This window comes from Ziziphus jujuba, chromosome 6 (assembly GCF_031755915.1).
Source record: "Ziziphus jujuba cultivar Dongzao chromosome 6, ASM3175591v1".
Lineage (NCBI taxonomy): Eukaryota > Viridiplantae > Streptophyta > Magnoliopsida > Rosales > Rhamnaceae > Ziziphus > Ziziphus jujuba.
The window spans coordinates 25,554,411-25,577,016 of NC_083384.1; the positions used below are offsets into that span (position 1 = coordinate 25,554,411).

Sequence of the window (22,606 nt, forward strand, 5' to 3'; positions counted from 1 at the left end):
GTTGAAGAAGAGATAAGAAGAAGAGGAACACGTTGGGTTTTGAAAATGAGGCTTAGATGTGTAGCCATTTCATTCATTTTACAATATAAGCTTGAAATTACAACTAGTTCACACATGCCAAGCATATGAGCTTACAAAATGAGTAAAGTATTTGAAATTTAAAAAGTAAAATGGTCAACACCTAACTTTTCATACACAAAAGAGTCAAAAACCAGCTGCAACATGTCTATTCCAAATATAGTAAAAAGTGGCACATGGTTTGAACTAAGTTCCTATTGTTTAACTAGTTTGGGTAAACAACCAAACTAGCTTCACCTACTTAGTTCCCCTTTGTATCTGCTTATGAAACTTGGTTTGAACCATCCTTGGTCATCAATAAATATTGTTCCAAGAGTTAGGAAAGTTTTGGAACCGGATCATGGGCCAAACAGCTCCAAAGCTGACCCATACTCTGCATACTGGGCCCATCAGATACAGCAATCTGTTTGGAATAGAAAATGGACTTTTCGATGTCATTTGGACTTGAAATTTGAACCATAGTCTTCTATGTATGTCTATAGACATCCCTCAAAATTGCAGCCCAAAACTCCATTTGCAACCTGAGATATAAGATAAATAGTGGAACTATGTTGCTGGAAATTATGAATCCAGCACCATTGGCATTTCAAGCATAACATTCCTACTCTTTTGTGCATAATTTTGCCTATACTTTTGCATACATAACTTAGGCACAAAACATTATCAAAATATACCTTGCATAAATTAAAACATACAAAAAAAAAATATAAACTCATAAAAGGAAATGATTTGATACCAAGGTATGCATGCTAGCGGGTGACATGCACCATCAAATGGTAAAATTGCCACACTTTAACACAGAAATTTATAACAGTTATTATAAAGATATAAGACATTAATTTTTTTCATTTATTATATATAAATTTGTTAATAATTATTAATATTTTTTTATAAATACTTATTCTATTATCTATCAATTAAATAATGAAACATATTATTTTTATAGTTAATTTAATTTATTTTAGATAATTTTTATTCAACTATAGTTTATATTATTAAAAATATGTAAAATATATATTTAGCATGGACACGAGCACACACCATACGTAACATGAGTACAGCATACGCACAGTAAAAGCATATATATACTTGAGCTCATGGTGCATTTTATACAAAATGAAAACTAAATGAATTGATACAAGCATGATACGGAAAATAAATGACTAGTACAAACATGACAAGAACACGAATATGTCAAATTTATTATGGGTCGGGCTAGCACGGCATGATCCATTTGACACTTATAGTTTTGAGGGGTGATTGGTGGAAAAAATGCAAACTAAAGTCCCATATCGAAAAAAAATACAAAAAGCATACACCGTATAATTTAAGTGGACTACCTTATGCATTACCAACTTCCAACTTCGGTAGAGAGTGAACCGAATTGTACTTTCATCAACTATAATTTCTTATTTTAGCCATTTCAAGTGCATGCATTTCTTTAATAAATTGAGCACTTCTAGTTCTTAATTTGCGTATCGAAAGGGGAGAGTTCATGGGCTACTGATATTGATGATCATGATCTTTTTCTTTTTTTGAGAAAAAAATAAAAAAAGAAGAAGATATTTTGCATTGAAGGAGCAAAGCAGAAATAAAATGATTGTACACTTAGAAGCCCGATCGATTACAATCAGAAATTTAATAACCCTTAGACAAGTCGACAATTAAAAACTATTCAACAATTTGCTTTCAATATTTAATATTTAAACTTTTCTAATCGTCTTATATGATAGATTTGTTGTTAATTATAATTGGTGCCAAATTGAACCGTCCACATTCGAATCATTCAAAAACCCCTATTTAGAGCCCACCTCAAGAAGTTTAACCCAAAAAATAAAAAATAAAAAAGGAATACATTCATTTTCTTGGAAGAGTGTTTTCATAATTTTCAAGAGGATCCAGCCAAAAGGAAAACAATACGTGAGTTAGGCTGAAGGTTCCTGTTTGCAAGAAAACATTATAGAAGACACGAACTCATCCCCATCCTTGAACAGGTCATATAAATTATGCCAACTAAACAAGCATGCTAAGACAATTAGTGATATGTACTGAGCTAAACAAAAAGGAGCACGGTATACCAGTGGCCGTCTTATGGATTAACGGAATTAAAGAAATGAAATTCACCATGAACAGTACCAGAATAAGGCTTCAATAGTGTAAAATTTCCCATGACAAGCCACAAGACTCCAATAGATAGCTGTTGCACTTGTATGGAAATGCCGGCGAGTGCTCTCTTTCTTTCTCCTATATATACTGGTGTGCAATACAATACATTTCCAAAACATAACTTTGCCTTCTTTGCCCTTCTACTTCTCCCTTCAGATATGGCTTCTGCATGTTTCTTCTCTCTCATTTTCCTCCTAAGTTTCCATAATGCAATTGCCTTGAAAAATGATTTTTCATCTCTCTTTGAAACTACTAAACCAATTAGTGTACAAACATACATTGTCCATGTGAAACAACCAGAAGGCAGAGTTCTTTTGCAATCAGAAGACCTAGAAAGCTGGCACAAATCCTTTTTACCAGCTAAAACTGATAGCCCAGATAGGCAGCCAAATCTGGTTTACTCATACAGAAATGTAATTAGTGGTTTTGCAGCAAGGCTTACTCTAGAGGAAGTAAAGGCTATGGAAGAGAAGGATGGGTTCATCTCCGCACGTCCTGAAAGGATGTTAAAGAAACAAACAACACGTACACCCAATTTCTTGGGACTCTTCCAGCAAACAGGTTTATGGAAAAAATCAAATTTCGGGAAGGGAGTGATTATTGGAGTACTGGATGGCGGAATTTTTCGCAACCATCCTTCATTCAGTGATGCAGAAATTCCACCTCCACCTGCTAAATGGAAAGGAAGGTGTGAGTTTAACTTGTCGGACTGTAACAATAAATTAATTGGTGCAAGAACTTTCAACCTGGGAGCCAAGGCACTAAAGGGTGAGAAAGCTGAGGCACCAATTGATGTGGATGGACATGGGACGCACACAGCAAGCACAGCTGCTGGTGGGTTTGTGAAGAATGCTGAGGCTCTAGGAAATGCTGAAGGTACAGCAGTAGGGATGGCACCTTATGCTCACTTGGCAATATACAAGGTGTGCTTCGGAGAACCAGGAGATGACTGTCCAGAGAGTGACATACTGGCTGGGCTTGAAGCTGCTGTTGAGGATGGTGTTGATGTGCTCTCACTCTCCCTAGGTGACGTATCATCTCCATTTTTCCAGGACAATATTGCAGTAGGCTCATTTGCCGCAATCCAAAAGGGAATTTTTGTAAGCTGTTCAGCTGGAAATTCTGGCCCATTCAATGGCACTTTATCCAATGAAGCCCCTTGGATTCTCACAGTTGGAGCAAGTACCATAGACAGAAGCATCATAGCCACAGCAAAGCTAGGAAATGGAGAAGAATTTGATGGTGAATCGACCCAGCGGACAACAGATATTACTCCAAAACAATTGCCTCTTGTTTATGCTGGTACAAATGGTAAATCAGAGTCTGCAGTATGCGCCCAAGGATCCCTGAAAGATATTGATGTCAAAAATAAGGTTGTTGCTTGTGAGCGAGGTGGAGGAGTAGGAAGAATCGCAAAGGGGGAGGAAGTGAAAAACGCTGGGGGTGCTGCCATGATTCTCCTGAACCAAGAAAGTGATGGCTTCAGTACCAATGCAGATGCTCATGTTCTCCCTGCGACACACGTAACCTTTGTTGATGGACTGAAGATCAAAGCCTACATAAATTCAACGGCAACACCAACAGCATCAATCTTATTCAAAGGAACTGAGATTGGGAACTCATTAGCCCCTATTGTTGCTTCTTTCTCTTCAAGAGGCCCCAACCTACAAAGTCCAGGTATTCTGAAACCAGATATCATTGGACCAGGTGTAAACATTCTAGCAGCATGGCCATTTCCTCTTGACGATACAACAGATCCAAAATTAACTTTCAACATAATGTCTGGCACATCAATGTCATGTCCTCATCTCAGTGGAATTGCAGCATTGCTCAAGAGCTCTCATCCTTACTGGTCACCAGCAGCCATTAAATCTGCTATAATGACCTCTGCTGATATAGTAACTATAGAAGGCACACCCATTCTTGATCAGACACTTCAGCCTGCAGACCTCTTTGCCACTGGTGCAGGCCATGTCAATCCATCAAGAGCTAATGACCCAGGATTAATTTATGATATTCAACCCGATGATTATGTACCTTATCTGTGCGGACTGGGCTACAAAGATGAAGAAGTTGGGATCATTGCTCACAGACCAATAAAATGCTCAGAAGAATCAAGCATACCTGAAGGAGATCTAAACTACCCTTCATTTTCTGTCACACTAGGACCATCTCAGACATTCACAAGAACTGTGACAAATGTTGGTGAGGCTTATTCATCTTATACAGCGAAAATTGTCACACCAGAAGGAGTCGATGTGAGTGTCAAGCCAAACAAGCTTGTCTTCTCAAAGGTGAATCAAAAGATGACATACTCAGTAAAATTCAGTCGCACTGCTTCAAATGGTAAAATACATGAATATGACCAAGGGTTTCTTACATGGGTTTCTGCCAAACAATCTGTTAGGAGTCCAATCTCTGTTAGGTTCCAGTGAGGATTAGATGCATTCCGCATGGAAGGCAAGCAGTGACCCCTAGGTCATAATTAAAATCTCCTAGCAATGTATGTGATTTAACCTATTTACCATCTGATGTCATGTTATTTTATAGTAACATAGTAAACTTTCGAAGCTGATGGCTGACAGAGTAGCGCAGTGACCTCTAGTTCAGTGCAATTAACATTATCTCATCCAAACAATCAAGTAATAACCAGTGTTCTGCATCTATAATGTTGAAGAGAATCACCTAAAATGATCCACGTCAAAAATTAAGACGCAAAGCAAAAAATAATCAGCCTTTAAGATGGAAGAAGGCTTTTGCTTAACTAACCCGAAATAAGTTTTCATATGATGCCATTATTACTTCCATACCACAAAATCATAGGTATATCCTAATTTGCAGGTTTTAACCCAGTGATTAGACTCCAAACACATCACAGTCCCACTCAAACTATAAATGGAAATTTTAATTAATAAAACCAAAATATGTCTATCAATTAATTAACTGAGGTTTCATTTTTACATGGATAAAAATAATTGAAAGGAAAAGTCCTAAACGTACAATACTTTGGATGCGGGCACTCTGATGCAATAATAGAGTGCCGATAATCTGGAGCATCTGACCCTCTACCATGTTGAATGTGGCAAATGTCACAGGTTGCTGCAACGAAAACTTTCCTCAGTTCTCAGATTGTTTTATTCCCAAATTTGGTGGTACCACAAGAGAGTGACAATATTAAATGCATAAAGACAAATCAGCCAAAACCAGGAGGCACATCAGGATCCTCTTCACTATCGTCACAAGGCTGCTTGTGCCCCTTTTCTGCATAAAAACCTGGCAGTGGACTGTGACGAACATCTTCAGACTCTGGCTTATCCTGTAACTTGCTGGGCACTTTGTGCTGCTCTTCAGCAGACCCTTTTTCAATAGGTAAAGGTAGTTGCAAATCCCCCTTAATGTTATGTGAGAAAGAAAATCCCGGTGGTTCTTTTGGCTCATTATCGGACAACTCACCATCAATTTCACCAGCTGAGGCAAGGTTGGAACCACTATTTCCAGCTCCATTTTGAATTTCCATCATATGAGTTGGAGATTCATCCTTGTCTTTTCCTTTTGGGTCAAGTAATCTGTTGTAGACAGACTGAACAGTTTCTGTTATTTCACCTTTCATGCCATCACTTGATCTGATTATTCCCCACAAACCATCAGAAATTTGGCTCATTACTTTGTCCCTAACAATACGAAACATTGAAAGAATTAGCATATGAACAATACCACTACATTTAGCCTTCAATTAAGTTAAAAAGATTACACAAGTTTCTACTTAAAATAAATCAAAATTATAATAACAACTTTATGCCATACAAATTAGACCGACCCAAAATCTCTTCGAACAATAACCATTTTTTCCATAACTAATTATAACTGATTCACAACAATTATCCAAGTAATTCCATTTATCACAAAGACAAATCCTTCAAAACCAAACCTCCAAAACCGATTGAAAAATACAAGTGTATAAAATCCCACCATCAAATTTAGACGTAATCGATAGAAAACTGAAAATTTCAGAAAATTTAATTTACATACCCAACCTCTTGATATATGGCATCTGAAAGCTGTCTGGGTTTCATATTCTCAGACCCCAAACGATTCAATGCTGTAGATTGCTTCACAATAGAACTAATATTTTCCCGCAATTTTTCCTGCGATTAATTGCCTCGATCAACCACAAGGACTAATTTCTAAAACATTCAAGCTAAACTAAATCAGTGATCAAATACGATCAGTGATCAAATACGATCATTGACAGAGAAAAGTAGAATTAGCGAAAATCCGAAACCCTAGCAGAGAGAGAATCAAAAGAGTAAGAATGGGGAATGGGCATTGCTTACGTCATCCTTGAGCTTGCGAATGATCTTGAGGCGGAGCCTGTCGAAGTCGCCATCGTCTTTGAGCTTCGCTATGACGTCGTCTTTGCTGATACTATGGTTGTGTCCGCACTCCATTGCTTTTTCTTCTTCCTCTGCTTTTTGGAGCGAAAACGATTCCTATGGTGGAAGAAATTCTACCACACTACTGTAATTTAAAGAATAATAAATTCTCTTTTTATTTGAAAAAAAAAAAAAAAAAGATTTCTCTTTTGAGTTTAATTTATTGTTGGGACATTAAATTATACATGTGGCATTTTACACTTAATTTTTTTTTTTTTTTGGCATTATCAACCTTTTTTTTTTCTTTTTGCATATTACATTTTTTAACTGTTAATTTTTTTACAGGATTGTAACATGATTGATACATATGGTAAAAAACTAAGATAAAAAATTAAGATGTAAAATGTAATTCTATATATAATTAAAAATCCAAAGTGTGATCTTTATCCAAAAAAAAAAAAAATCCAAAGTGTGATCATCTCTAAGTTAAAAATTTAATGAAAAGTCATTAAATTTTTTTTATCATTAAAAGGAATTATTTAATAAATTAATAAATTTTTAAGGGAATATAAATGTGATATTTGAAAAATGAAATTTTGTAAAATCTAAATAAAAATTGGAAAATTATTATTTATAAAATATATTATTTTATTTATTACATATATTTTTTTATATTTATATTTATTATTTTGAAAAAAAAATACTCCTTTTATTTTCAAAAAACAAAAACCTTTTCAAAGAAATATATTTTAATGCATGTTCAATTATTTTATTGGTCTTTATTTATATACTTCTTAAGATATCTACTACATGAATATTTTAATTTTATTTTTGAAACATTACAGTTGTAATTGTTATACTAACTTATTTTGAAAGTAAAAGTATTATTTAGTACTTTTTTAATTTAAATTAATTTTTTATTTAGAAATTTTTGCATTTGCATTCTAAACTTTACAAAACTGCAGTTCGCACCTATTTTTGCTAAAATGAGGTGTTATATTAACCAAAAAGAGGCAAAGTTCTACAAAGCAACAGCTTCAAGGAATAGTTTGCAAACTACCTACCTAAAACATCACCTCTACAAACTGATTGGAGATTAAAAAAGGAGATATATGACCAGCAAAATCATTTAGGAGGCTCCATCTGGCTGCTAAGTGAGCCAAGTTCTTGCTTTTCCTTGGGATCCAAGCAAAGCTAATATTTCTTTGATAAAACCATTTGCTGACCAGTGGACAAAGTGATTCCTTGGATCATGTTGAGGCACTGTATGATACCCTTAGCATCACTCTTGCACCAAATATTTCGATAGCCGTCATTCAGCGCCAGAGAAACAGTGCTTCGAATTGCTGCGGCTTCTGCAGCTTCAGGAATATCAATCCTCTCCTTTAGCACATGAACTTTCAGGACTCTACCAACATGGTTCCTTACTGCATAACCGATACCAGCACCACCACCCTTCCCCACAGAGGCATCTGAGTTAATTTTAATGATCCCATTCAGGGGAGGGGACCAAGAACCAACTTGAACTTCCGTTGGGACTGGCTGGATAGAGGAACTGCAATCCGCAGCTTCACTTTTGGTTCCATGTACTAGTCATATAATAATTTTGTTAAAATGTTAAACCAAAAAATTAAGGTGTAAGATCAAAAAATAAATAAATAAATAAATTTATGGTGTAAAATGAAAAAATAATAATAATAATAATTAGGATGTAAAATGTCAAATCATATATAGTCTAAGATGCTTTGGCATCAATTTTCTCTATATCTATATGGACAGAATAATAATATAGGGAACAATTCACATGTTAAATATTAAAGATATCATCTCAATTAATAAATTAATATTAAAATTTTCGTTCAACAAATAACAATATTAACACTTTGTCATATCATTATATGCTAAATATAAAATTAAACAAATAGCAATCCTTAATAATTGGCCACATCACTAGGTGCTTAACATAAGATAAAAACTTAAAAGCATTTCTATTATTAAATTTTCTTTTCCACAACAAAAAAAAAAAGACAGCCATTCAAATTAACATTCCTAATGAATCTGTCTAAACAGCATTTCATGTTAATGTTGTAAGGAAAAAAAAAAAGAAAAAAGAAAAAGATAGTGTAAAGGTGATATTTTACTTTTAAAGGGGCTCAAAAATATTTTGAAGTTTCCTTAAAAAGTAACATTTTACTTTAAAAAATCCATTTTTTCCTCAAAATAGAAAAAATAAATTTTATAAAATGTATATTTAATTAATTAACAATCATAAATAGTCTTCTACATACTATTATTGAAAAACAATTTTAAAATTGATTGTATATTATCTAGATTTAGATAATATAAAAAATAGATGGTATATTACTTTTTATAGATGGTATATTACCTAGATTTAGATAATATCAATTTTTATACCACATAGAGAGTAATCCATATTAACTATTAGAGATGCTCTAAGAATTGCTGTCATGTATCATAGATTTTGATATTGTCTAAATCTAAGTGATATAAATGTGTAGTCAAATTAAAATTGTTTTTAAATAATAATTTGCACAAGATTATTTATGACTATAAATTAATTATATATAATATATCAAATTATTTCTTTTTTGAAAAAATTGACTTTTTAAGAAAATTTTACATTGTTTAACAAAGCCTTCAAAAGTAGACATTAACTTGACAATATATAAATTACATAAGCTTATTGGTCATTCTAAACATTGCCATTCAAGAGCAATTTTTTAAAAAACATAGTTTATATTGCTTATTTAGCATGTTTATTTTCACAATCCATATCTCCCAATACAGATATTCTAAGTTCTTAACGGATCAAAACTAATATATCTTCTATTAGCAAGTATTTGATTTTATCAAATAAAAAAATGCTTGCCAACAAAATTTAATTATTTGATAAAATTAATAACTAACATTTAAATTTAAATTTCAAATTTCAAATGGAATGTGTTGAAGGTTGCCATGTAAATTTTTTTTTTATTTAATTAAATTAAATCACGAATTCCTAATTAAGAGTTCTTATATATATATATATATAATAATAATAATGTTAGAGTTATCAAATGCTTATAATACAACCAAAAAAAACACAACCTCAGGAAGCAGCATGCATACCAACTTCTTGAAGCATGCATACCAGCTTCTTGAAGTATCACCTCTACAAAATTTCCAGAAATTAAGAAAGGGAAAATTTGACGAGAAAAGTCATTCAAGAGCCCCATCTGGCTGCTAAATGAGCCAAAGTGTTATTCTTTCATGGGGCCCAAGCAAAAGTAACAGAGTTGAAAAAGGGGCACAGGTCTACTGATTTTTTGATGAAACCAAAGGCTGACTAGTGGACAGAGAAAGAACTTGGGTGGATTAGGCCTTGAATGATACTTTTGGCATCACTTTCACACCAAATATTGCGAAATCCTTCTGCGTAAGCCAGAGAGAGTGCCATGAAAATTACAACAGCCTTTGCTGCCGTTGGGATATCAATTTGCTTCTTCTGGACTTAGACTTTGAGGACTCTACTATCATGGTCTCTCATCACAATGGCGAGGCTGGCGAAGTTCTTCCCCATAGCTGCATCTGAGTTTATTTTAATGGTGCCAAAAGAGAGGGGGGGGGGGGTGGGGGGGTGTAAACCAATAAGAAACGTGGCCATCAGAAGTTAGCTAGTTGGGAGGAGCCAGCCTACTGGTTAAGAATTGTTGAAATCTTCTATGAATAGTCCTAACTTCACCTTCAAGGGGGCTAAGTTTTCCTTTGAAAACAAGTCTATTTCTGATTCTCCAGATGGTGTCCAAAAAAATAACACAGATGAGGAAAAAATTAGCACCATGTGTAACTTGCCTTTTGGGTTTACTAGCCAATCAAGATAGTCTGCTAGACTAGTAAGCTGATTGTGGTCCCATTTTATACAATAGGGAGAGGCTAGCCACAAAGCTTTGGCAACGTTGCACTTAAAGAATAGATGAACTTCATCTTCCAATCACAGCCACGAGGGCAACAAGCGTTATCCACCCTCCAGCTGCATCGAGACAGGATTGACTTCACCGGAAGACAATGCGAAGATAGCTTCCATAAGAAAAATTTCAACCTTTCATGTAAGCAGCTACCCCACACAACTTTCCACCACTTTGAGTTGACTCCACTAGTAGGACACAAGAATATGTATACAGATTTGACTTGGAATATGCCTGAATGGCTTCCTGTCCAGATTAACTTATCTTCGATGGAGTCATTTGCCCAAAAAATCCTTGTGATGTTGTCCACTAAGTCTTTATAAACATACTAGTTCAAAAGAGGGATACTTCAACCACCGTGAGGGAGGAGAAGAGATTCTACCATTTGACATTGTGCGCTTTGTGAAAGCGGGTTTGGGATAGGGCGGTAATTGGGGGAGTAAGGCACCCACGGGTCCTCTCAAATATCAACCTAATTGTCTTTCCCTACTATGTAGCAAAGGCCTCTAGATAGGACCTGTCTTGTACTTAAAGTTCCTTGCCACTATTAAGAACAGTTGACCTTCGGCCATATCTTATGAAAGAAGTGTAGGCAAAATATTTAGGTTTAAGAGCCTTGACCTAAGGCACCTCCAAATTGTTTGCTAGCGACCACCCAATCTTGCAAAGTATAGCTACATTAATATCTTCTAACTTTCGGATTCCCAAACCGCCGATGTATTTGGGATGGCACATATTCTTCCAAGAGGCCGGGGTGAAAGGCACCTTATGAGTAGCATCTCCTTTCCAAAAAATCTGCTAGCTAACCGGTCAATGTGTTTACTCCACTTAAGAGGAAGCTTCATCGCAGACATTGAGTAAATAGGCATGGCAGTTATATCGGATTTAACAAAAACTAATATGCCCGCTTGAGAAAGAAACTTTGCTTTCCAATTCTGAAGCCGAGCTTTTACCTTTTTATGGAGCTCTTCAAAATCATGTGACTTATTCTTACTCGAGAATAGCATATTTCCCAAGTACTTAGCATTCGAAGGTAATTCTTTGATATTAAGAATGTTCTTCATACTCACTTTCACACTCATGGAGACATTCTTGGAAAAAAAAAAACAACCAGATTTAGTCTTGTTGATGGATTACCCTGTCCAACCACTATAGACTATAGAGCTGCAAACACTTTACCACTGCCAAGAGTTGCTTACTATTTGCTCTACAGAATATTAAAATGTCGTCGGCAAAGAAGAGATGTGAAATGGATGGGCCGGACCTTCCAAGTTTTATTCCGTGGATTTTCCCATCATCTTCAAGCTTGTAGAGTATACAAAGACAGAATTTCAGCAAAAAGAATGTATAAGTATGGCGATAAAGGATCGCCTTGGCGCAATCCTTTCTCCATCTTTACTTCATCACAAATACTACCATTTAAAAGGATAGAGGCCCTTTCAGTAGAAAAAAATTGGCTAAGAATAGCAACCACTCACCCTGAAAAGCCATATCGTATGAGACTCTTGTAAAGCACTTCCCAAATAATACGATCATAAGCTTTATGCATATCGAATTTGAAACCAACAAGACCACCAGAATCTTGTTTCTTCCCCATAGTGTGGATAATTTCATTAACTAGAATCGTGTTCTCCCCAATCCACCTTCCTGGAATAAAAGCTGCCTGGTTTGGAGAAATTAGGTGGGGGAGCAAGTGTCGAATCCGATTGGCCAGAAGCTTGGAAAGCACCTTATACACTGTGTTGCATAAACTGATCGGCCTAATGTGGTTAAACTCTGCAATCCTCTTCATTTTTGGAATCAGTAAGATCATGGTTCGATTAATGGTTGTTGGCACACGACCAGATAGGTAGTCATTTTGAATAGTTCTCACAACCTCATCCCCAACAATTCTCCAATAGCGTTGGTAAAATAAGGTAGGCATCACGTCCAAACCCGGGGCCTTGGTAGGGTTCATATTATTGAGGGTCTCCCAGATTTTGGATCTTGAAAGAACAGCAGTGATGGAAAGATTATCCGACTCCGAAATCATAGGATACAACAGATCGTCTGAAAAAGAACACTGGAAGGACCCTTCTTCCAGATACAACTCAGAGAACTTATGAACTAAATAGTTTTCGATAGCTTCTCTATTGTCTAACCACAAACCCGAATCATTTTTAAGGATAGAAATGAAGATTCGCCTCCTATTGACCAACGTGGACACGTGAAAGAACTTAGAGATTCTGTCACCAGCTTGGAGCCATATTTCCCTGAATTTTTGTCTCAGCACAACTCCATCCGAAGCTGCCACTCATCAAGCTCTTTTTGCAGAAAAGATTCTAAGGAAATGTTGCTCGTAGAGGGCTCTGAACTCTGAATAAATGTTATTTAATCTTCCACGAGAGAACCTTCATGGATTTTTTTTTGGGGGGGGGGGGGGGGGGGGGTGCGGTCGCCTCCTCAGCCTTTAAGATTTGGGGGGGGGGGGGGGGGGTGCGGTCGCCTCCTCAGCCTTTAAGATTTGGTTATCAACACTCTTTCTTTTCCGAGCTTGAGATTTCAGATTCATTCTGACCATGGTGTCATTTGCAACTCCAGACATAGACACACCTAAAGTAGTGGATGAGGGAAGTACCTGTTGGAGGTTGCTGACGGATTTAGTTGAAATGGCAATAATGTTTGTGACATAACTGGCTGTAACTTCTGTAATGGATACCCCGGCGTTGGCTTTAGTGGCTCTCAATCTTTTTTGTGGCCCAACTGGTGTAACCTTCCTTTTCCAGCCTGCAAGTGAGAAAATAGTAGTCCCTTTTGGGCCACATTCCAAAGCCTTATCCTTTCGGCCCAAATAAAAAACGTAAGAGGCCAGCTCTTCAAAATTCAAATCTGCTGGCGCCTGGCAATTGTCAGTGGGTAGGTGAGATCTGTCTTCCATCACGTATTTTCTAGACATGTGTTCTTCGATAATTGTCTATCAAAATTCAGCCACTCTGCACGAGGCTCGATGTCTTCTTCCGTCCTGTTGCTCACTTGGTCAGAGACTTGGTCGGTAACTTAGTTGGGGTTTAACTTAGTGACTTCCTCTTGTTCCGGCCCCTGCTTTGGAGAATGAATCAAAAAGTTCGCCTCTTGGGATTTCTACTCTTCGCAAAAAGCTACGTTCAGTAACCACTGTGAAAGCATTAACTTCTGCTCTCAGCCAGGGGCCATAAAGGTCTCCGGTCGTCAATTGAGTATTAGAGCTTGGTTGTTTGCAGCTTGATTTCTTATGCCCAATGATCCCACAGTTATAGTAGAACTCTGCTAACCGTTCGTAACTGAATTGTATCCAGACTCCACCTAAACTTATCTTTTGCAGAAGCCCAGTTAGGGGCGGCTTTTCCACATTTACCTGAACTCGTAGCCTCATATACTTTGTACCGATAATATTCGTATAAGAGGAAGACTCACATTGAATAACTTCTTTGAACAGGGCCCCAATTTTTATGGCATTTTCTCGAGTTATGAATTGTAGAGGGAGACCGTGTATCTGCGCTCAAAAAAATGAATGGCTGAAATCAATGTCTCAGATTGCTTTACCTAGGCTTCATTCTCTCAGAAGGAGATGTGATTCGTTAATAGACCAAGGTCTTTTTAACCAAATTTTGTTTCTATCATAGGCCGATTTGAAAGAGAATAGGAAAACATTGGAATGTAAATCTTCCACTCCTATCGACTCCTGTGTAAACCACACTCGTCTAACAATTAAGAGGACCTTATGTTTAGGGATAATCTTCTCGGATAGAACTTTGTCTACGATTAGATGAAGCTTAGGGACTCCAGCTGTACCGCTCAATGAAGAATCCTCCATTAACACCTATGAAAAGAAAACTGATGCGCCAGATAAGGCGACACTCTGTGGTGATCCGCCACTAAGGACAGAGAATAGGTATACCAATAAGATACATAGCATTTTAGTATTGTAATATTACTGATACATATGTATATATAAATTCTAATGAAATTTGTAAATATATGATAATATGGCATTTAGTAGTAAAATTACCAAATTCGCTATATAATAGACAATTTAAGGTATCCAACTACAATTATTTTTTAACCCTTGTTTTTTTCTTTTTTTTTTTAATGAGTGGAGTACGAAAATTCAAACATGGTCAAGAAAACTAGAGACAGCAAATGTCATCCGTTTTAAGATTGATAAATAGAAAGTAACAATTTATAATGATAATAAGAAATAAATACTTAAAAAAAATAAGAATATGTAAACCACCATATTAAGTTTCAGCTTACAAAAAAAATATTAAAATTCACTAACGAAAAGGGAAGAGTTGACAATTATTTTACAATGTTTCCACTAAAACTAATATTTTATGCAACTCAAAACGAAATAGAAACACTCGTACCACTGGTATTCTGAGTTGCCTGCTGCTAAAATTTGCTTCCTCAATTTATTAAAAAATAATAAAATTATAAAAATAAACGAACCGATAACATATTCGTTTAGAAAATGATAATTCGAAGTTATTATATAACAAAATGATGATATATTTTCTGTCGCATAAGTTATTTATATATATATATATATATAGCACTATATATATATATATATATATATATATTTATATATATAACTCTATCTCAAAACTGCCGCATAAAAGGATCCTTTATCTTGACTACTTAAGAGGGAATGGAGCAATGCTGCCAATTCAATTACTGTACAAGTTGGTAACTGGCCCCAGGTAACTTATGAATAGCATAACAATTAACAACGTACGTATATGTGTACAACATTGACAAAATATCAGTCACAATTATAGGGATTAGAACACTATCATCCATAAAGAAAAAGCCAGAACAGAAGCTTGATAAATTTGTTGATGTGGTTATTTCTGGGATGAACAATGAGTCCTTTTCCTCGAGCTGCACCGATCAGATTCAAAACTCAGGTTTCTGTCAAATATTTATGAAGCTAAATGAAAAACAGAGATCGTGTAATTCGGGGTTCAGTCTCAGTAAAAATAGCAAGGAATTTACGAATCAGCATTGTCCTGCTTTTTGCTTTTCGATGAGTCCTGTGTTGTCAATGATCGTCCAGAAGCCTGTTAAAAGTCGAGAAATGACTCAGTTTGCAGCTGAATTCTGACTACAGTAAGATCAGACTGACAGATACACCATATGAAAGGCCAAATAGAACTGCAAAAAGACAGGAGTTCTATGATCATAGACCTGCTTTGGAGCCTAAACTACTCAGTTCACCCTCACGTTTTTAAACAAAGTAAACAATGTGGCAGTCAATATCAATTTCTAGATGTTCCAAATGCTAATATTGTTGATGTCATTGAGATGATAAATGGGTAAAAGACCAGGTCATACTAATCTCATATGTGATTTTTACCTTCTTCAACCATCAAGCACTAAAAAAATCTGATAACCTTTATTTCCACTAACGTCTCCCCAGCACATACAGAGAAAAGCAAGCAGACGACATAATGCAGTCAAAATTTATTTCATTCGATGGGTAAGAGTTGAGACACTGGGAAAATGAATGTTTGAAATATTATCTGTAATTATGAAACCACCAATATCAACCCTGATGATGCTGATATGTATTATTAATTTTATATCATCGTCAATCAAAGATATGAACAGACTGGTGACCAGAGATGCTAAGGTTCATAATAAATGGTGGATGTTCATCATAAGCAAGGAATGAGAATATACGTTATAAATAAATCATACTGCAATTGCTCAGATAGAAGAACCAATCCTTCAAGCCAAAAGAGGAAAAGAGGAAAAGTTTCACAGTTCACAAAAATCAAAAACAAAAAAGACACAAAGTAAAAACACACTGAGCTGCTGGTAGTCATAGAGACACCAACTATCAATATGATTTAATTGAAACATATACAATTATAAAGCAATCACATGAAAATCAGTGAGATCTTCCTGGACAGAATACTCACGGGAATGCATAATTTCTTGCTGCTTCTGCTATGGGCCTCCAGGTATTCTTCATAAGACTGCACTAACAAATCAGGAAAAAGATAGTTATCATTGGACCCTGAAGATCACAGAAAAGGCTACTCAAGATGGAAGGCAAAGCCATGGGGAAAAAGTAAATAAATAGTAGGATGACAAATAAAACTAGCCATTACAAAGACATAGGATATCACCATATTAAATAAAACAAAGGTATAAGCTAAAGCACATACTTCACAAACACTAACCATTGCAACCATGATTACAGGTGTGACTGTAACTTTCTTGTCAATAATTCTAAAGAAAATGAAAATTGAAAGTAAGACATGGTACTAACATAAACAAAAGATTAAATCTTACCCCAATTCCCACATTAAAAATATTACAGCTATACATAGACAATTTAATAAAATCATAAAATTTGCAATTAATGAAACACAAACTGCATCTAAAGCAAACAAACAAGATATCTTAAAAATGAATGCAAAACCACAATTTCTAACTAGATATATTGCCATGTAATAGACTGATTTTATTTCGAGGATATATAACCAAGCATAACATTGTCTTTGACATCTCCAGCTCTGTCAGTTGGAAGGAAATTTTGAAATAAAAATAATGTGCTACCAGATATTAATCAGGAACGATAAAGAAAGACATAACGCATACTAGCTAAGATAGGATCCTAATACCATTTCAAGAAATTCATCTTCGGTAAGAACACTAGCTGGAGGACTCTCTCCAGACAAGCCCCATGCATCAAATTGAGAAGACACATCCCTGTCTACTTGTAAATTAAAAAGGAACCCTGTAAGGTGAAAGTGTTTCATCCTTGTAACTTTTGAATCAACAAAATTGACAAGAAAATATTCAGGAAGTACAGTACCACCAGTTCTCTGGTGTGCTAATTGGTATCTACTAGCTCCAGCCTGATGTTGGTACATTAAGGAAGAATAAAGCATAGGTGCTTGTGACCATGACATATGCCATGGAGGCATATCATATTCTTCATCTCCTAATGAACATGAGGGTTCTAAACAAGGTCTTTTTGAAGGAAAATCATCCCTGGGAAAATTTCTCCAGAATCAAGCAAAAGCCACAAAAGGCTAATAAAGTGGGCATCAACAGAAAGTTAGATTTTAGCTATTTAAAGATATTACCTATTCTGCAGGCCATCAAAATCACTCGTCCCATCAAGAAGGTCACAAAGAGCTTCTCCAATATCTGGAGATAACTCCTGGCAACAATATAAGAGTCAAAGTCAAATAATGAACAGTCTTCCTAGATGCCAATGCCACAATAATATAATTTGAAAACAATAGACATCAAAGACACCTGGCAGTCTCTGCTAATTTTGACAGTTTTGTAGTCATTTAATGGATTCTTGAGATGAAGAGTCTTTTGAAAAGGAAGATCATTTAACCTCAACCATTTGACTTTAAAACTGCGTCCCCAGGGATTGCATTTACCACTTCCTTGGCTCCAAATATTATCTCGCCTCCACCCAACAGAAGACATCATTTGGGCATACCCTTGGAAGAAACCGCTCATATTGATGCTAAATATTAAAATTACTCTACCAGAATTCTGCAAGACAAGCAACGCTTCTCTATGATATCTAAGGTTGCAAAATAAAACATGATAACAACAAGGACTTACATGAAAAGCTTCTTCCAAAATTGGTTCATTCATGACTTGAGTAGCCCAAATTCCTTTCTCAATTGATAGCTGAATATTGTGATGATTCAAGCTCTTTATGATGAAATATCTAGTATCACACAATTTACCCTTCTTGTTTGCAGCTGAATTACCCCTAAAATCACGAAAATCTTCCCTAGAAGGATCATTAGCTTTGTAACTTGAGCTCTCTGAAATCAACATAATGTTCACACAGTAAATATTTAATTTTAGAAATGAAAATTTAGGAGAACTTTTGTTTATTAATTGGATGTAACACTCCCAACATTCTGCCCACAAACTTAGTAGACTGCATATAGTAACACCAAGGTATAAGGAAACTTGAATTATACTATTAGGAAGATGGTGGTGAGTAAAATAGCCTGAATTATATAGTTTCAAAAATAAACAAGAGTCACAACCCACAAGATAATTTTGTTCAATTAAAGCACAATCTGGATGCATTCTTACAATTGTGCATTTTGAAACTGCAATTATATTTAGTGGTTGAATCAGGAGATAGTTCAAGATAATTGCTACTAGCATGGTTGTTAAAGAGTGTATCGTATCGTGTATCGTTTTTATAAAAATATGTGTCATGTATCGTTAAGTATCGTGCATCGTAAGATACAATTTAAACTTAATTTTTATTAAAACATAATATATATATATATATATATGTATGTATGTATAAAAATATAAATACATAATTTTTAAAAAGTTCTTAACATATTATATAAATATAAAAGAAGTAATAATATAAATGATATAATCATATAAGCAAGTGAAAGAGAATAACTAAAAAAAAGAAAGAGAATAACTAAGAATAACTAAGAATAACTAAGCCTCAAGGAAATTTAAGATAAAAACTACAGAGAGAAAATAATAATATTATAATAACACCCCACCCCATACACACAATGGCTACATCCCAAATTTAAAAGGCAGTAAATAGGCATTGACGGAGAAAACGAGGTTGCATAATTCTTTTCATCTTCACGAAAGTGGAAAACAGAGGAAACAGAAGGGTAGGCATGGGTATCCTTAACAAGTAGAAACCACTGGAAAATACGCGAACATTGGTGAAAGTGAAAAGAAAACTAGGAAAGAAAGAAGAGAAATTAAAAGATGGAGAACTGAGAACCAAACTTACCATTGTTGCTGTTGGGAGTGATTTTCTGGTGATTTAGTGATTTATGTGTTTGATTGTCTCCTATGCTTAATTAGAATTTTGAAAATCGTAGTTTTTGGTTGATTGAGAGTATCTAGCCCTAAAGCTTTTTGTTGGTTGCTGGATTAAGCGCTCTCTCTCTCTTAATTTTTTGTATCATCTTTTCGTGTATTGGTGGTATCGGAAACGTAAATTATTGAATCGTTCTGATACAATGAAATTTCTGATATGGCATATGGTACGTATCGATTGTGCTTCGAGATGATAAGTATCGTACGATACGTATCATGTATCGTACGATACTGATAACAATGGCTACTAGGTTATATGCCATTGATGTGTGTTCCAATAATAGGCTACAGTGACTCTAAATGGTATACATCTTTCACTTTACCCTGACTTATCACATCTACTGAATTGTGATGATGAAGATTTGGGAAGGGGAAATGGAGAAAAGGTCAAATAAGCAGAGAAATGTCCACTAAAAATTACTACTTTTTTTTTTTTTTTCTTCCTTTTTTTGATGAAAAATTTAAGTTGTAACAACATGTCCAAATTTGCATATATTCATATCCACAGGTAAGATTAAATTCATGAAAACAACACTCCTTTAGCCACACTATACAAAGCTGCAATCATACTGGCAATATGTAAATTAAAGACAGTTATTTATTACCAGGATCTTCTGAATTCCCCATGTCCTGCCTCCATCCAGTGACTGATGAATCAACTACGGATGCATTTTCCTTTGCAGTGTCAGATGACATATCCCTAACAACCCACTGCATTGCAAATGTAGTAACTAAGATACGATATAAACTGCTCAAGAAGTAAGATCAGCAATGCAAGTTAAAAAGAGGGGGAAAAAATTCAACAATGCACGTAAAATGGGGAAAAGAAAATGCAGTATTAGAAAGTAACGGAATCAATGAATTGCTTATTATTGAACTACTATCTTCCGTACCAAAAACTATGTACTTAAAATGAATGGACAAGTCAATCAACGTTTCTTCCATACTGTCTCTTACATATCACCCTCCTCGGTATAATTGGAACAATGAATTTCAGCATAACATGGGCCGCAGCACAAGTCTACATGGCATTCCCCATTTGCTGGGTTCTGACAAGTCCAGCACTGCTTGCAAATGGGATCATACCAGTACACTTGCTCTGCAGCACGAGTGGGATTCTTAGCGTAATTGTTCATTGAACCCCGCAATCCGCATATAAATATTTAAAGCATATAAAGCAAATTTTACAATGAAATTAAATTCCCAAGCCACCTATAAAATGCAAAGCATAAAAGTTTCCATTAAGAGCCAACAATGTATAAAGTAATCTACAGCTAATAAAACTCTCACAGTGTTCTCAATGTTATCAATTAGGTTTCCCTAGGGAATTAAAAAATCAATTTTGAGTACAATCTTTACAATCTTTGTTGTCTTGGTTCAAACACATAAATATAAACATGAGGAAACAATGTGACTACAAAGAGAACACAAAGATTAAAAAGAAATATTCATGAAACTTCTCCGAACAAATAATGCGGAACAAAGATAACCAAATTCCTCAAATTCAAAAAGCAGAGACAAACACCTAATCTTGAGCAAACCATTAAAAAAAAAAAAAAAAAAAAAAAGGCTATAGAGTGGAAGAAAGTAGCTTACAGTTGAGAGTGAGGGAGAGAACAAAGTCCAAGAGAAAAAGGAGGCGAAAGAAGAGAAACTAATGAGAGAGAGAGAGAGTGAGAGTGTGAATTACTCTGAACGTCGATGGGGCTTTTGAGTGATTTTCCGAGCCCTAGTTCTCTGGTAAACACCACTTTTATTACAGTTGGGCTCCTGAACTCCCTCCTCGTTAAGATTCGTTGCGGATCTGGTTCTGAGTCTGGGAAATCGTGTGGCCACGATCACTTGGTTTCATTAGAATGGGACCCCCTTAAAGGATTGCCTGCGCGTCTGTGATTTGTTGGATTTGATGATTTTCGTTTCCACTGCTTTCATGTTAGTGGACCGGTGCAGCAGCGGTTCAGCACTTTCTTTTTTGTCATTTTCTGTATATGAATTTTCTGTAAAAAGAGGTTTTCTTCTTCCCTTTTTTTTTTTTTTTTTTTTTGGGGTTAGAAAGTAAAATAGTTTTCAGTGCAAAAATTAAAAAAAAAAAAAAAGTAAATAGTGCTTTATGTATTCTGAAAAGAAAAAATCCATATATTTATTCTGATTTATGTAGAAAATGATTGAAAAAACTAAAAAAGAAAATGAAAAGAATGCTAATTTAGAGCATTAGTTTAGCCTAGAAAGTAGTCTGGTAGGATTGTAATCCAACCTCAGCATCTAAGGAACTGGCTAGCCCGTTCTACAATTTACACTAAACCTGACCTGTTAGAAAGAAACAAAATGATTGATGCAGCTATTTTTGGAAATAGATATTTTATAAATTTTGGATATGCAAAGAAGGATAAGTATAAGAGAGGTGCGACGGTTACCTAGCCCAACGAACCTCTTTAGTCTAAATCAACACTTACCTTACAACATAAGCTCTCCTAGTGAAAATGAATATTGTGTTCTTTAAATTTGCAGTACAGAAGACATTTTATTTCTTGAGGAAAATAAAAGTACAAAGACGTTGTTTACAATATGGATGACAATTTGGATTTAAAACTAGAATCCAAATTGAATAGAACATTTTTTATCCCAAAAAAAAAAAAAAAGAATTGAATACAACATGTTGAATCAATATAAGCATCGGCAAGCCAGTCTTGAACATATGCAGTTATATGACCGCACAAGGCCAATAATAATGGAAGCACTATAAGTATATAATGAGTGTTACATATATATATATATATATATATATATATTAAAATTTTTCGAAAATAAATTTATTTTTGTCAAAATTAAAAGACACAAATTTTTTTAATAAAAAAGCCCCATAAAAAATTATAAATATTTTTTTTGAAAAAATAGAGCATATCAATGAACAAAATTATTTTTTATATTTTTGAGACCTACATCATAATTGAATATTGCTACATGATTAAGGAAAACTATAATAATGCATAATAAATAGCAACATTTGCAAAAACTAAATAGTAAAATTATTTTTTATAATTTTATATCTTATTTTTAAAAAGTGATACTTAAAAGAGAAAATAGATATTTAATTTACATATAACCAGTCTAATATACAAGATCAAAATCAGTGGTCATTGTTGT

General features: G+C 34.9%; 3 protein-coding genes across 16 annotated transcripts; 1 reads left to right on the top strand and 2 right to left on the bottom strand.

Moving 5' to 3' along the window:
* The first annotated feature begins 1,926 nt into the window (after nt 1-1,926).
* On the top strand, nt 1,927-4,988 carry LOC107433554 (subtilisin-like protease 4). Its single transcript, XM_016044852.4, has one exon. The coding sequence runs from the start codon at nt 2,247-2,249 to the stop codon at nt 4,677-4,679; it is 2,433 nt and encodes an 810-aa protein (XP_015900338.3). The 5' UTR covers nt 1,927-2,246; the 3' UTR covers nt 4,680-4,988.
* Nucleotides 4,989-5,128: 140 nt separating this feature from the next.
* Nucleotides 5,129-6,768, bottom strand: LOC107433555 (uncharacterized). The gene is made up of 3 exons (XM_016044853.4): nt 6,579-6,768; nt 6,274-6,389; nt 5,129-5,915 (listed from the first exon to the last, which is right to left on the bottom strand). The coding sequence occupies exons 1-3, from the start codon at nt 6,690-6,692 to the stop codon at nt 5,438-5,440; spliced, it is 708 nt and encodes a 235-aa protein (XP_015900339.3). The 5' UTR covers nt 6,693-6,768; the 3' UTR covers nt 5,129-5,437.
* An 8,441-nt stretch (nt 6,769-15,209) lies between these two features.
* On the bottom strand, nt 15,210-21,478 carry LOC107433543 (zinc finger CCCH domain-containing protein 45). Of its 14 annotated transcripts, none has more exons than XM_048464210.2 (10): nt 21,059-21,477; nt 20,356-20,561; nt 20,068-20,173; nt 18,203-18,411; nt 17,879-18,130; nt 17,704-17,780; nt 17,236-17,608; nt 16,528-16,584; nt 15,599-15,663; nt 15,210-15,514 (listed from the first exon to the last, which is right to left on the bottom strand). In XM_048464210.2, exons 3-10 carry the CDS (start codon nt 20,156-20,158, stop codon nt 15,448-15,450), a joined length of 1,191 nt encoding a protein of 396 aa, XP_048320167.2. In that variant the 5' UTR covers nt 20,159-20,173; nt 20,356-20,561; nt 21,059-21,477; the 3' UTR covers nt 15,210-15,447. The 14 variants fall into 14 exon arrangements, with proteins under 14 accessions (XP_048320167.2, XP_060674417.1, XP_015900323.3 ...); XM_060818434.1 differs by having other exon boundaries at nt 20,356-20,674; XM_016044837.4 differs by lacking the exon at nt 20,356-20,561 and having other exon boundaries at nt 17,236-17,351; nt 17,430-17,608; nt 21,059-21,471.
* Nucleotides 21,479-22,606: the final 1,128 nt, after the last annotated feature.

Bases quoted from the DNA above. Each gene is read 5' to 3' on its own strand.
- LOC107433554 (XM_016044852.4), top strand. From the start codon at position 2,247: ATGACAAGCCACAAGACTCCAATAGATAGCTGTTGCACTTGTATGGAA.
- LOC107433555 (XM_016044853.4), bottom strand. From the start codon at position 6,692: ATGGAGTGCGGACACAACCATAGTATCAGCAAAGACGACGTCATAGCG. The intron at 6,390-6,578 runs GTAAGCAATGCC...AATTAATCGCAG, and splicing joins TTCGCAAGCTCAAGGATGAC to GAAAAATTGCGGGAAAATAT. The intron at 5,916-6,273 runs GTATGTAAATTA...TCGTATTGTTAG, and splicing joins GCCATATATCAAGAGGTTGG to GGACAAAGTAATGAGCCAAA.
- LOC107433543 (XM_048464208.2), bottom strand. From the start codon at position 20,158: ATGTCATCTGACACTGCAAAGGAAAATGCATCCGTAGTTGATTCATCA. The intron at 18,412-20,067 runs GTAATAAATAAC...TGTTGATTTCAG, and splicing joins GGGGAATTCAGAAGATCCTG to AGAGCTCAAGTTACAAAGCT. The intron at 15,515-15,598 runs GTAAATTCCTTG...AATATTTGACAG, and splicing joins AAGCAGGACAATGCTGATTC to AAACCTGAGTTTTGAATCTG.